Source organism: Mytilus californianus, unplaced genomic scaffold (assembly GCF_021869535.1).
Source record: "Mytilus californianus isolate M0D057914Y unplaced genomic scaffold, xbMytCali1.0.p SCAF_1, whole genome shotgun sequence".
Classification (NCBI taxonomy): Eukaryota; Metazoa; Mollusca; class Bivalvia; order Mytilida; family Mytilidae; genus Mytilus; species Mytilus californianus.
Genome location: NW_026262581.1, coordinates 126,462,640 through 126,478,259, shown reverse-complemented (window position 1 = coordinate 126,478,259; position 15,620 = coordinate 126,462,640). Strand labels below are relative to the sequence as shown.

The window sequence follows — 15,620 nt, the reverse complement described above, 5'->3', positions numbered from 1 at the left end:
CTTTTATGTGCTATTATAGATCAATCTTGACCTTGCTTGATGTCACACAAGCATATATATACTGTGACCTCAAGATGCAGTATGATTGGTCCAGTAGGACATAAGATAATCTATGATGATATCTTGTGTAAACCTAAACCATATGATTGATTTAATATGATTTTGGAATAAGAGTCATTTCTATTTCCGAACTGTTTAGTTGTGTGGACTAAATGTTTTCTCTTTGTCTATAAGTAAAATTTATTATTTTATTTATTTGTAATGGATAGAGATGCTGACCTGTTTTTTGTTTTTTGTATCAAATATAATATGAGACGTTACAGATCAATACTGAGTTACATCCTTATTCAACAATTTTTATATTCCTACTTTATATACCTTTAAATTTGTTTTGTAAAATTAAGTAATAAAAATTTGTTCATTTATTTATTTTGAAGTGAATTGAGTACCTCAACTGAATTGTTCATATTAGTATTATTACAATTATAGTTTGAGTTGTGTACTTCAAAGACTTATTTGTTGGAACTCTAACCCTTGGAATCATGAATAACATGATAGTTACTTATAAAATCATGAAAAGGGCATTATCAGGACCTGCCTAAACAATGATGATCCCTAAGATACAGGTATTACTAATGTTGAAGTCAATACTACTGTCAAAAGTCCAGTCTATTGCCTCTTCATAAGTAATTATTATGGTTTCTTTTTAATAGAGAAAACCACAAATTTTAGACAAGTGTGTGCCCTTAAAATATGTATCAGTATTAACAATTTAAGAATCCTTTGTAAGTTCTCTAAGTCTTTCTCTGCTCCTTCATCAATGCAAACATGTAGACAAACAATGATTGAATCACCTTTAATTTTAGAAAAGGAACTTTATTTTTACAAGTTGCTTATATCTTCGTCATTTGATCTCTGGTGGATAGTTGTCTCATGAGCAATCATACCACAAATCCTTATTTTCATATAAACTCTAAAATTAGGAGTGAGCATTAACATGATAATACATGCTCATCTTGGCTGCAGCAGTAATGAGACAACTTTAAAATGCAAACTATGCGAGAAATAATATTCATATAAAAAATTTGTTTAAACTTCTTTATTTTTTCTTTTATTTTTCTTTTTTTGTCTTTTAGATTGTTTTTCTTTCTTTTTATTGTCCATTGCCTTTGACATTAATATCCTTTCCTTCTGTATCTGTTGTATTAGCTTCTCTTGTGATTTCTTATCTTTTTTCACAGACGAAATAGCATCACTTCCTTTTTCTGTAAAATAAACACAATATAATATTTACAACTGATAATTTATAAAGTATTGAAATTTCAGTCATAAGATTTTAAGTACTAGTAAAATAATCATCAAATGAAAGTTATGGTGACAAGGCTGTTGCTGATATTTGTTAACTATAAAACAGGAATATAGTAGTTTTATATATTGCCATATCAGTCTGGTTTCAGAATTAAAATGTATAGTACTGCAAGGCCGTAACTAGTCATCGGAAACAGACGAGGCAGGCGTTTGGGGGCCGCTGACTGAGGCAATCAGGTTAATAGGGGGTCCGGAGGGGGGGGGGGCAAAGCCCCCGGCCGAAAATTGTAATATTAGAGGCCGAAATAAAACTTGTTACATCTGTTTTTGTTTCATATTTACCGTATGAAGAACTGCATTAGGCTATCGGAGACGACTGACAGATACTTGCCTCGAATTTTGTACCATCGAACATGTATCCATTTACAGTAGGATACAAGTTTGATAGTAGAAAAAGCAGGACAGGTGTGTGTGGTCAACGTTTCATAAAGATAACACACATTTTAATAACACTTTAATAAAGCCCAAAGAGTGGAACCTATAGTCATGATAGTCACTGTATGTGAATGCTAGTTCGACCTTTCTTGTGCCACTAAGATCCCATCATTTGAGAACAGCTTCTGCGTTCACTTACCCGACATTGTCCATACGATGGATGTGAAGCATAGCTAAACCACATAATCTGTCCTTGGTCATTGTTGACCAGCACCATGTCTTCAAACATCAAATGGCAGAAAAAGATCTCTCACATGAACAAGAACCAACCAGCAATGTCAATACATGTAGTAGCTTCTCCTGGGAAACCAAAATCTCTGATGGTCGAACTTGTTCAAGATGGTAATCAAACAGAGAGTTCGATACCTTACGCAGTTGAATCGAAAGTACAGAAGCTGCACATCAACATTAATTACTATTTGAAGTATGCATCACTTAATTCTTGTTATGAAAATGCAAGGATGTTTTCAACGCGTGCATGACTAGCTTTCTCCATTTTCTTTTTTTTCTCTTATGATTATTTTTTTTTGCCAGAAAATCAGACGAGGCAATTGCCTCTTCTGCCTCATCGGTAGTTACGGCCCTGTACTGTGTATTCATTTATGTTGGATTGGTCTTTACCAAAGTCTGACAGCAATTCCTAAGTAAGATTTGATGACATTCTTTTTTAGTGTTTGTTAAATTAATACTGGCATCCATGTTTGATAGCAGCTTGGTCTTTGACTAAAGTTCTTAAATGCTTGAGTATCACTTAATTAACTCCAATGTGAAAAATGTACCCGTCTTTCTTAAATCCGATGTAATGATAAACAGAATTACATATACTTACTTGTCTCCTCAGGCAACAATAGCTTCCCAGTTTTTGTTGGGTATTTGCCAGAAAACGTCTTTGAGGTCAATGTCGAATGCAGCAGAGAATTTAATTCCTGTTTCAGTTGTTTCATATGATGTTTATGTTGAGATTGCTGTTGACTGTCCCCTATATCATTCAATCTGTTATGAGTGGTTAAGGTATAAACAGATAATTACATTTTTATCAATAAAACATAAGCAAGTCAATAACAGCATATAAAGAAAAAAATGTTAAAAACAAACTTGCTGTTCGGTGTGAGCCAGGGCTTCGTGTTGAACGCCGTACTTTGACCTATAATGGTTTACTTTTACAAATTGTGACTAGGATGGAGAGTTGTCTCATTGGCACTCATACCACATCTTCTTATATCTATTGACCTAGAATTTGTCATCCAAAACTCTATCCGTAGTTAATTGTCAACAATGTTCCATTGTAATTTTAAAATTTCAAAAAATTTGGTCAAGCAGTTCTCTATTATATTAATTAACAGACAGACATCTACATTACTACTGTAGAAACATTAATTTTCGTGGGGTTAAAACTTCGTGGTTTTGTCTCCATATAAAATTTCATGGGGATTTAATTTCGTGGTTTCCATTTAATGGAAGTGATATTATATGTAGGTTAAATTTTCCTGGGGGTTTTAATTTCGTGGATATATTCTTTCCACGAAATAAACGAAATTAAATCCTCCACGAAAATTTCTGCTTTTACAGTATATACCTCCCAACCCCCTTGGACAGCTTATAAAAAGAAGTGTCAGTAAGTATTCAAATATGATATGATAATTCTATTAGGAATTGTTAATTTGTGTTTAAATAATTTTGTAAGATCATTTGCCAGCGGACTTCATTCTTAAAAATTAAGCTTGACCATGCGTTAATAAAAAGCTGCGCCATGAGCGCATAATATACCTGTCGCCCTTTTAGCTCATCATTATGCTTTAAATGAATTGATATGATCAACTAGAAATACTGTGAGCACTGCTCAAATAGAACACCCCCCTCCCCCCCCCCCAAAAAAAAAAAAAACAAAAATACATGCACACTCAGTGGTATCCATTGACATGAAACTTGAATAATTTGCCATATTAAAGCTACCTCAAGTTAGAATTAGTTTGTGACCTCAATTTTTGAACAAATAAAATTTTATAACCGTCCAAAGTGTTAATAAAATGCTTCGCTGAGCGCAGCCTGATACGACTGCAGAGGTCGAACCCTGAACAGTTGGGGCAAGTTTGGACACAATATTCCAGCTTGATACTGTCTGAACTTGGATTGTGATCAAATTTTTGACATAAATTAGGTTTCTGTGGTCCAAGATCTTAAAAATTTGAAATGGGACATTTAATTTACCTAGAATGGTCTGATATCCAAAATCTAACAACATGGTTAGATTCAGCATATAAAAAAACATCAAAAATTTTTCTGAAGATTTCTTGCTATTGCCCAATACTGTTCTATTGCGCAATACTGTGCTGTTGCGTAATTGAAGATTTCTTGCTATTGTGCAATACTGTTCTATTGCACAACACTGTGCTGTTGCGCAATACTGTGCAATTGAAGATTTCTTCTTGAAGCTTTTCAAAAAATTTAAGAAAAAATATAAACCTAAAAAAAATAAAATGCTTCGCTGGGCGCAGCTTGATACGACCGCAGAGGTCGAACCCTGAACAGTTGGGGCAAGTATGGACACAAAATTCAAGCTTAATACAGCTCTGAATTTGGATTGTGATTAAATATTTGACACAGCATAGGTTTCTGACACAGAAAGAATGTGGTCTAAGAACTTCAATTTTTTTAATTTACCTATTATGGTCCAATGCCCAAAATCAAAATACATGGTTAGATTCAGCATATCAAAGAACCCCATATATTCAATTTTTGTTGAAATCAAACAAAGTTTAATTTTGGACCCCAACTTGGACAAACTTGAAAACTGGTCCCATAATCAAAAATCTAAACACATGTTCAGATTCAGCATATCAAAGTACCCCAAGAATTCAATTTTTGTTAAAATCAAACTAAGTTTAATTTTGGACCCTTTGGACCTTAATGTAGACCAATTTAAAAAACGGGACCCAAAATTAAAAATCTAAAAACACGGTTAGATTTGGCATATCAAAGAACCCCAATAATTCAATTTTTGATGAAATCAAACAAAGTTTAATTTTGGACCCTTTTGACCTCAATATGAACCAATTTGATAGCGGGCCCACAAAATAAAAAATCTAAATACATGGTAAGATTCAGCATATCAAAGAACCCCATATATTCAATTTTTGTTGAAATCAAACAAAGTTTAATTTTGGACCCCGATTTGGACCAACTTGAAAACTGGGCCAAAAATCTAAAATCTAAATACATGTTTAGATTCAGCATATCAAAGAACCCCATATATTCAATTTTTGTTGAAATCAAACAAAGTTTAATTTTGGACCCCAACTTGGACCAACTTGAAAACTGGGCCAAAAATCTAAAATCTAAATACATGTTTAGATTCAGCATATCAAAGAACCCCATATATTCAATTTTTGTTGAAATCAAACAAAGTTTAATTTTGGACCCCAACTTGGACCAACTTGAAAACTGGGCCCATAATCAAAAATCTAAACACATGTTTAGATTCAGCATATCAAAGAACCCCAAGAATTCAATTTTTGTTAAAATCAAACTAAGTTTAATTTTGGACCCTTTTGACCTCAATGTAGACCAATTTAAAAACGGGACCCAAAATTAAAAATCTAAATACACGGTTAGATTTGGCATATCAAAGAACCCCAATAATTCAATTTTTGATGAAATCAAACAAAGTTTAATTTTGGACCCTTTTGACCTCAATATTAACCAATTTGATAGCGGGGTCCACAAATAAAAAATCTAAATACATGGTTAGATTCAGCATATCAAAGAACCCCAAGAATTCAATTTTTGATGAAATCAAACAAAGTTTAATTTTGGACCCTTTTGACCTCAATGTGGACAAAGTTGATAATGGGGCCCAAAAATCAAAAATCTAAATACATGGTTAGATTCAGCATATCAAAGAACCCCATATATTCAATTTTTGTTGAAATCAAACAAAGTTTAATTTTGGACCCCGATTTGGACCAACTTGAAAACTGGGCCCATAATCAAAAATCTAAATACATGTTTAGATTCAGCATATCAAAGAACCCTAAAAATTCAATTTTTGTTAAAATCAAACTAAGTTTAATTTTGGACCCTTTTGACCTTAATGTAGACCAATTTGAAAACGGAACCAAAAATTAAGAATCTAAATACATGGTTAGATTCGGCATATCAAAGAACCCCAATAATTCAATTTTTGATGAAATCAAACAAAGTTAAATTTTGGACCCTTTGGACCTCAATGTGGACCAATTTAAAAACGGGGCCCAAAATCCAAAAACTTAATACTTGGTTAGATTCAGCATATTAAAGAACCCCAAGAATTCAAGAATAAAACCCCATTGAAATTGATCAAGAAATAAGCAATTTATACGAAGTATCTTCTTTTGCACAATACTGTGCAATTGAATATTTCTTGCTATTGTGCAATACTGTACAATTGACAATTTCTTGCTATTGCGCAATATTGTGCTATTGGATATTTCTTGCTATTGCGCAATACTGTGCAATTGAAGATTTCTTGCTATTGCGCACTACTGTGCAATTGAAGATTTCTTGCAATTGTGCAATACTGTGCAATTGAAAATTTCTTGCTATTGCACAATACTTATTATATAATAATTTACACATCCTGTTTGGTGTGTATCTCCTACCATATCATTATTATTTGCTTTTAAATATTAATCAGAAATAACCAACTTAAAATGGAAAATTTTAAAAGAAAAAAAAAAAGGAAAAAAAGAAAAAAAAAGAAAAAAAAAAAATCCCCCCCCCCAAATTTTTTGAACCCCCTTATGATTCATCACCCCCAAACTCAATCCCAGCCTTCCCTTTGTGGTATGGTACCTTGCAGTACAATTTCAGAGAGATCCATACACTTGAACACAAGTTATTGTCTGGAAACTAGAAAAATGCTTATTTTTGGCCCCTTTTGGGCCCCCTATTCCTAAACGTTTCGGGCAATTACCCACAAACTCAATTCCAGCTTTCCCTTTGTGATATGGAACCTTGTAGTACAATTTCAGAAATATCCAAACACTTACACACAAGTTATTGTCATGAAACTAGAAAAATGCTTGTTTTTTGCCCCTTTTTTGGCCCCTAATTCCTAAAATTTTGAGGCAATTACCCCCAAAATCAATTTCAGCCTTCCCTTTGTGATATGGAACCTTGTGGTACAATGTCAGAGAGATCCATACACTTACACACAAGTAATTGTCTGGAAGTTACAAAAATGCTTATTTTTGGCCCCTTTTTGGCCCCTAATTCCTTAACTGTTGGTACCATAACCCCCAAAATCAATCCCAACCTTCCTTTCGTGGTATTGAACCTTATGGTAAAATTTCATGGATATCCATTCACTTAAACAAAAGTTAGAGTGCGAAAACCAATGTGTGTTCGGACGACGCCGGACGACGACGACGACGACGACGACGCCAACGTCATACCAATATACGACCAAAAAATTTTCAATTTTTGCGGTCGTATAAAAATTGGAAAAAAAATCCCCCCCAAACTTTTTGAACCCCCCTCCCTTGGAGAAATTACCCCCAAACTCAATCCCAGCCTTCCCTTTGTGGTATGGAATCTTGTAGTACAATTTTAGAGAGATCCATACACTTAAACACAAGTTATTGTCTGGAAACTAGAAATATGCTTGTTTTTGGCCCCTTTTTGGCCCCTAATTCCTGAACGTTTGGGGCAATTACCCCCAAACTCAATCCCAGCCTTCCCTTTGTGGTATGGAACCTTGTAGTACAATTTCAGAGAGATCCATACACTTACACACAAGTTATTGTCCGGAAACTACAAAAATGCTTGTTTTTGGACCCTAATACCTAAACTGTTGGTACCATAACCCCCAAAATCAATCCCAACCTTCCTTTTGTGGTATTGAACCTTCTGGTAAAATTTCAAAGAGATCCATTCACTTAAACTAAAGCTATTGTCCGGAAACCAAATGTGTCTTCGGACAACGACATGATAGCATTATACGAACGCAAAATTTTTTTTACGGTCTTATAAAAATGGACAGTTATCGACGATTTTTCATTGAAAAGTCCCATAACTCTGCAATGCCATATCACAAATCTATAAAAAACAAACAAATGGAGCTTCTTTCAATAGATATAAACAAGCAACCAAAGTTTCATGAAAATTGTTCAAAGCATTTTTGAGTTATAGTCAGAAAACTGGAAAATCGCCCATTTTTTTTATGAATAAATCACATAACTCAATAAAATGCTCCGCAGGGCGCAGCTTGATACGACCGCAGAGGTCGAACCCTGAACAGTTGGGGCAAGTATGGACACAACATTCAAGCTTGATACAGCTCTGAATTTGGATTGTGATTAAATATTTGACACAGCATAGGTTTCTGACACAGAATGAATGTGGTCTAAGAACTTAAAAATTTTAAATTGGACATTCACCTATTATGGTCCAATATCCAAAATCTAAATACATGGTTAGATTCAGCATATCAAAGAACCCCAAGAATTCAATTTTTGATGAAATCAAACAAAGTTTAATTTTGGACCCTTTTGATCTCAATGTGGACAAAAATGATAACAGGGCCCAAAAATCAAAAATCTAAATACATGGTTAGATTCAGCATATCAAAGAACCCCATATATTCAATTTTTGTTGAAATCAAACAAAGTTTAATTTTGGACCCCGATTTGGACCAACTTGAAAACTGGGCCCATAATCAAAAATCTAAATACATGTTTAGATTCAGCATATCAAAGAACCCTAAAAATTCAATTTTTGTTAAAATCAAACTAAGTTTAATTTTGGACCCTTTGGACCTTTATGTAGACCAATTTGAAAACGGAACCAAAAATTAAGAATCTAAATACACGGTTAGATTCGGCATATCAAAGAACCCCAATAATTCAATTTTTGATGAAATCAAACAAAGTTAAATTTTGGACCCTTTGGACTTCAATGTGGACCAATTTAAAAACGGGGCCCAAAATCCAAAAACTTAATACACGGTTAGATTCAGCATATTACAGAACCCCATATATTCAATTTTTGTTGAAATCAAACAAAGTTTAATTTTGGACCCCGATTTGGACCAACTTGAAAACTGGGCCCATAATCAAAAATCTAAATACATGGTTAGATTCAGCATATCAAAGAACCCCATATATTCAATTTTTGTTGAAATCAAACAAAGTTTAATTTTGGACCCCGATTTGGACCAACTTGAAAACTGGGCCCATAATCAAAAATCTAAATACATGGTTAGATTCAGCATATCAAAGAACCCCATATATTCAATTTTTGATGAAATCAAACAAAGTTTAATTTTGGACCCTTTTGATCTCAATGTGGACAAAGTTGATAACAGGGCCCAACAATCAAAAATCTAAATACATGGTTAGATTCAGCATATCAAAGAACCCCATATATTCAATTTTTGTTGAAATCAAACAAAGTTTAATTTTGGACCCCGATTTGGACCAACTCGAAAACTGGGCCCATAATCAAAAATCTAAATACATGGTTAGATTCAGCATATTAAAGAACCCCATATGTTCAATTTTTGTTGAAATCAAACTAAGTTTAATTTTGGACCCTTTGGACCTTTATGTAGACCAATTTGAAAACAGAACCAAAAATTAAGAATATAAATACACGGTTAGAATCGGCATATCAAAGAACCCCAATAATTCAATTTTTGATGAAATCAAACAAAGTAAAATTTTGGACCCTTTGGACCTCAATGTGGACCAATTTAAAAACGGGGCCCAAAATCCAAAAACTTAATACACGGTTAGATTCAGCATATTAAAGAACCCCAAGAATTCAAGAATAAAACCCCATTGAAATTGATCAAGAAATAAGCAATTTATACGAAGTATCTTCTTTTGCACAATACTGTGCAATTGATTATTTCTTGCTATTGCGCAATACTGTACAATTGACAATTTCTTGCTATTGCGCAATATTGTGCTATTGGATATTTCTTGCTATTGCGCAATACTGTGCAATTGAAGATTTCTTGCTATTGCGCAATACTGTGCAATTGAAGATTTCTTGCTATTGTGCAATACTGTGCAATTGAAAATTTCTTGCTATTGCACAATACTTATTATATAATAATTTACACATCCTGTTTGGTGTGTATCTCCTACCATATCATTATTATTTGCTTTTAAATATAAATCAGAAATAACCAACTTAAAATGGAAAATTTAAAAAAGAAAAAAAAAAGGAAAAAAAGAAAAAAAAAAATCCCCCCCCAAAATTTTTTGAACCCCCTTATGATTCATCACCCCCAAACTCAATCTCAGCCTTCCCTTTGTGGTATGGTACCTTGCAGTACAATTTCAGAGAGATCCATACACTTGAACACAAGTTATTGTCTGGAAACTAGAAAAATGCTTATTTTTGGCCCCTTTTTGGCCCCCAATTCCTAAACGTTTCGGGCAATTACCCCCAAACTCAATTCCAGCTTTCCCTTTGTGATATGGAACCCTGTAGTACAATTTCAGAAATATCCAAACACTTACACACAAGTTATTGTCATGAAACTAGAAAAATGCTTGTTTTTTGCCCCTTTTTTGGCCCCTAATTCCTAACATTTTGAGGCAATTACCCCCAAAATCAATTACAGCCTTCCCTTTGTGATATGGAACCTTGTGGTACAATGTCAGAGAGATCCATACACTTACACACAAGTTATTGTCTGGAAGTTACAAAAATGCTTATTGTTGGCCCCTTTTTGGCCCCTAATTCCTTAACTGTTGGTACCATAACCCCCAAAATCAATCCCAACCTTCCTTTCATGGTATTGAACCTTATGGTAAAATTTCATGGAGATCCATTCACTTAAACTAAAGTTAGAGTGCGAAAACCAATGTGTCTTCGGACGACGCCGGACGACGACGACGACGACGCCAACGTCATACCAATATACGACCAAAAATTTTTCAATTTTTGCGGTCGTATAAAAATTGTAAGGGTTCCGCGGAAAAAGAGGATACAAATGTCGATCATCTAGTTCAATGTCCATTTCATTGGCTGCTTTTATAAACCAATTATTCTGTCTTTTCTTCTTTTCAAATCTGAAAAAAAATGTTGATTTACATAAATTTAATGTATTGAAATATCTTTTGTGTTAAAAAAAATAATCACTTTTACTATTTTCTTATGCTCATTTATTAAGGGTAATGATTCTTCTTGTTATGGTAAAAAAATAACTGACATGAATCTTCATGGACAAAAATTGATATGTAGTCTAACCTGAGATGTATATCAATTAACTCAACAGGATCAAGCTGCAGACCAAATATAAAATCATTCCCTTCCAAAAATGCCAAGAAAAGTTTGAAGAAATGTTTCATTGTACAATGAGTGATGTAAAATATCTGCAAATAGGGAGTGGCTGCACAGCATATGATAAAATTACTAACCTATTACAACTCAACATTATCAAGACCAAATATAAAATCATTCCATTTCATAGAAGCAAAGAAAACTTTAAATGAATTTTTTTACCCAAGGTCTTTCGGACAGATGGATGGAATGACAGAATGACAGATGGAGTCAAGCGGTTACTATACCTGCTTAAGCTGTTGGCAACACAGGATAAAATAACATGGGAATAATATGACAAAAAACTGCTATCTTTTTTTTTTTCTGTACAGATTTCATTTTTCATTATTATTTGTGAGCTTCTAATTTTTTTAATTTTCAACATTATTTGGGTGTCAAAACGCACCAATTCTTAACTGAAAAACAAATAAATTTACAGTTACTATAATAAAAGCAAATGATGAAACTATGAGATCCAAGTACCAATTAAACAAAGACTTTAACTCTGTGACAAAGAATTAATCTCTTGTGGATAGAAATTTTAAAAATAAATGGGGAATGTGTCCATGGGACACAGATGAAGCCCCAGCTTGCATATAACCTTAACATAACTCAAGAACTGTAAAAGTGACGCTACCCAAATTTGTACTTGATCTGAGTTTTGTGGTAATAAGCATTGTGTATAAGCTTCATAACATTTGGTTGAGGCAAACTAAAGTTAGAGAACGGAAACCACTTTTGGGACGTACGGATGGACGGACATACAAACGGACAAGGGTAAAACTTAATGCCCTCTCCGCTACGTCGGGGGCATAAAAAAATACCCATTTTGATGCTTTACCTATAATCAGTGACGTCTATCTTTAATGCTAAACTTAATCTTTGCTTCAAAGAAGGGAGCATTTGATGATCCACTGGAATCATGGGTAGGTCTTCACCTGCAGAAGAAAAAAAATCATTATTCAAGCAATTAAGTAGTAATGAAAATTGCATGCAGTTTTAAAAACTGTCTGCATCTCAGAAGTATTCTCAAATTAAAGTACTTGATCTTATTGTCTAAACTATGAAATTTAATGAGGCAGTAAATTTTCTTTAAATGATCAGACACTTACTGCTGTTAAGTGTGTATAATTTTCTTTAAATGATCAGACACTTACTCCTATATATTAAGAGTGTGTATAATTTTCTTTAAATGATCCAACACTTACTTCTATTAAGTGTGTGTATAATTTTCTTTAAATGATCAAACACTTACTTCTATTAAATGTGTGTATAATTTTCTTTAAATGATCAAACACTTACTTCTATTAAGAGTGTGTCTAATTTTCTTTAAATGATCAGACACTTACTCCTATATATTAAGAGTGTGTATAATTTTCTTTAAATGATCAAACACTTACTTCTATTAAGAGTGTGTATAATTTTCCTGTAGTTTTTAACATCATCTGGTCCTATCAACATAACACTAATTCCTTCCTTGCTGGCTCGAGCTGTTCTACCACTTCTATGTACATAATTCTGACATAAAAATAATAAACCAGCTTTAAATACAATATAATGCATGCACCTAGTCACTCTATACAGATCACATGTTTAGTCTTCTTCGGATAATAAGATTTTCAAGTTATTTGGGAATATAATATTTTTAATTCTGTAGCCCTTTCACCCACGACACTTCTGTTATACCTCAGCCATCTAAAATCTGTATCAGAGTTCATCAAATTTGCATACAATCCAAAAAGTATATACTTGGGAATATCTGACATGAATTTCCCTAATGAAATAAATTGTATTTGCCATGCATTATTATTTTAAAAGTGAGGATATTTTTTTAATCGGTGACACAATATTTTTTTTTGCAGTTTCTATTTCATTTAAGTAATTTTAATTGTCACAATTTTTTTTGCAGCTTCTATTTCATTAAAGTAATTATAATTCTAACATTCTATAAAAATATCTTATGCAAAATAAGTCTATAAAAAATAATCCAAAGAGGAAAGGGTTAAGAGAAAAATAATAACATATTAGATTTTGATAAGATTCTCACCTCAACTGTCAGTGGTACTTGATAGTGTATAACATGTTGAACATTTGGTATATCTAATCCTCTAGCTGCTACATCTGATGCTAATAACAAACTGTTAGGATTAGCTGAAATAAAATCAAGTGGAGATAACTCTAAATACTACATCTGATGCTAATAACAAACTGTTAGGATTAGCTGAAATAAAATCAAGTGGAGATAACTCTAAATACTACATCTGATGCTAATAACAAACTGTTAGGATTAGCTGAAATAAAATCAAGTGGAGATAACTCTAAATACTACATCTGATGCTAATAACAAACTGTTAGGATTAGCTGAAATAGAGTCAAGTGGAGATAACTCTAAATACTACATCTGATGCTAATAACAAACTGTTAGGATTAGCTGAAATAAAGTCAAGTGGAGATAACTCTAAATACTACATCTGATGCTCATAGGAATAGCTGAAAAAAGTGGAGATAACTCTTGATACTACATCAGAGGCTAATAAAAACTTAACTATAAATACTACATCCGACACTAATAAGAAACTGTAAGGATTATTTGGAAAAAGTCAAGTGGAAATAACTCTAAAAACTACATATGATGCTATATGTCGTAACAAACTGTTAGGATTAGCTGAAAAAAGTGGAGATAACTCTAATTACTACATCCTACACTAATAAGAAACTGTAAGGATTACTTAGAAAAAGTCAAGACGAGATAACTCTAAATACAACATCTGATACTAATAACAAACTGTTAGGACTAGCTAAAACAAATTCTTGTGGAGACAACTCTTAATACTACATCTAATGCTTATAACAAACTGTTAGGATTCGCTGAAAAAAGGTCAAATGAATTAATTAGCAAACAAATATGTCATATAGCTTTTAAAGGTGTTTGCTGATGTCCTACCAATCAACCAGACCTAAACCAAGCATTTAGGAGTAAAAGCAATAACTGGTCAGATCAAAGACAGGATAATTGTTGAAGTAAAGCAACATGGTATTATGGTATACAACTAGAGGAAATATATTTGTGTGACCTGTTGGTTACTATCTTTTTCAACCAAATTATCTTAAGCTTATTGTTTATTCTGTAAAAACTGGATAACAAAAAGAGTAAATTACCTGTGAACTTCTCTAGATTTTTTAATCTTTGTTTCTGGTGCATGTCAGCATGTAAAGGCAGTGGTGAAGTTTGTAACAGAGTAAAAATCGACACCAGTCTTCGAATACAATCTTTACTGTTTGCAAACACTAAAGTTCTACCAGGAAACTGCTGCAGGAAATAGTAGAGAAAAAGGTCCTGAAATTATACAAATTATTTAATGTAATGTTTCCAACATTTAAAGTATGGGCAGGTAAATAAAACAAAGATTCTTCAACAACATACCATACATTTACTGAGAAATCCTACTTCTAACATTTATTATTGATAGGTATATCATATATGTTCCAGATTCATATTTATAAACAAAATGGGAACCAAGGGTCTTCAAATATAGTTGTCATCAGAAATATTCTATACAGTTTTACTATAACTTAACAGAGGTTTTGAGATTTTTAAAAAATCAAAATGACACATGCATATGCCATCAATGACCACTAAAAAAGAGGATGTTTCTAAAACTTGGTTTGTTTTATTGAAGTACTTCTATTTAACCTGACCCCATGAAAAGTAAGGGAATCTATAGTAAATACAAGTATATAAGGATTGGTCGCGCCAAAAAGTTAAAAACGAAAATAGCCCAAAAATAAAAAAGTCTCCAGGTAAAGTTTATTTAAACAGTTTTTTAAATTAGAAATACAAAATCTAGCAGAAAGACATCTTGGTAAGTGTACAAATTGTCCACTCTTCCGCTACTCAGGTAGGTATACCATTATCTGTGACCCCTACATCATGAATATTCAATAAATACGAAACGTCATTCTCAACCGTAATGTACAATCAGCTGTGTTTACAAACATAGCAATGTAAGGAAATGCCAATCAAGTAAAAAGATTTGTTTAATATTTGTGAGAGTACCGAGAAAACATTCAGTTGTGTATTTCTTTGGAATTAATTCTACATTGATCGGGCGAGGTATGTAAAAAATGTTGTCATGGACATTTTGGATTGAGGAAAGACAGTTTATTTTCAAATGACATTTTTTATTGGATATGCAGCAACAAAAAATGCAGTAAAAAGGTTTCTATCAGAAACAGATCCGGGTTTTAAGGATGCGATTTAACTTGTGAATATATATTATGTATAAAAAAAATTTGGATTTACGAAATAGACCAAGAATTTTTTTAAGCATGAACTTTCAATTTGTAATTAAACAATCGTAGATTGGTGCAATTATTGCAATAAGTCTGTATCAAAATTTTGGAAATAAGATAGTGAAAAAATAGGAGGTGATAGTGTTATAGTGGAAATAGATGGAAGTAAATTTGGAAAAAGAAAATACCACAAAGGGTGTCAGGTAAAAGGG

At 32.8% G+C, this 15,620-nt stretch overlaps 1 protein-coding gene across 1 annotated transcript in view; it reads right to left on the bottom strand.

Moving 5' to 3' along the window:
* Window positions 1-1,084: 1,084 nt before the first annotated feature.
* Window positions 1,085-15,620, bottom strand: part of LOC127733287 (ATP-dependent RNA helicase DDX24-like) — a 41,940-nt gene continuing 27,404 nt past the window's right edge. Inside the window, exons 11-17 of the mRNA XM_052242645.1 lie at window positions 14,275-14,452; window positions 13,163-13,266; window positions 12,516-12,633; window positions 11,957-12,053; window positions 10,785-10,865; window positions 2,633-2,796; window positions 1,085-1,265 (exon numbers count right to left, since the gene is read on the bottom strand). Coding sequence (XP_052098605.1) covers window positions 1,090-1,265; window positions 2,633-2,796; window positions 10,785-10,865; window positions 11,957-12,053; window positions 12,516-12,633; window positions 13,163-13,266; window positions 14,275-14,452 — 918 coding nt within the window. The 3' untranslated portion in view covers window positions 1,085-1,089. The remainder of the gene's footprint in view (window positions 1,266-2,632; window positions 2,797-10,784; window positions 10,866-11,956; window positions 12,054-12,515; window positions 12,634-13,162; window positions 13,267-14,274; window positions 14,453-15,620) is intronic.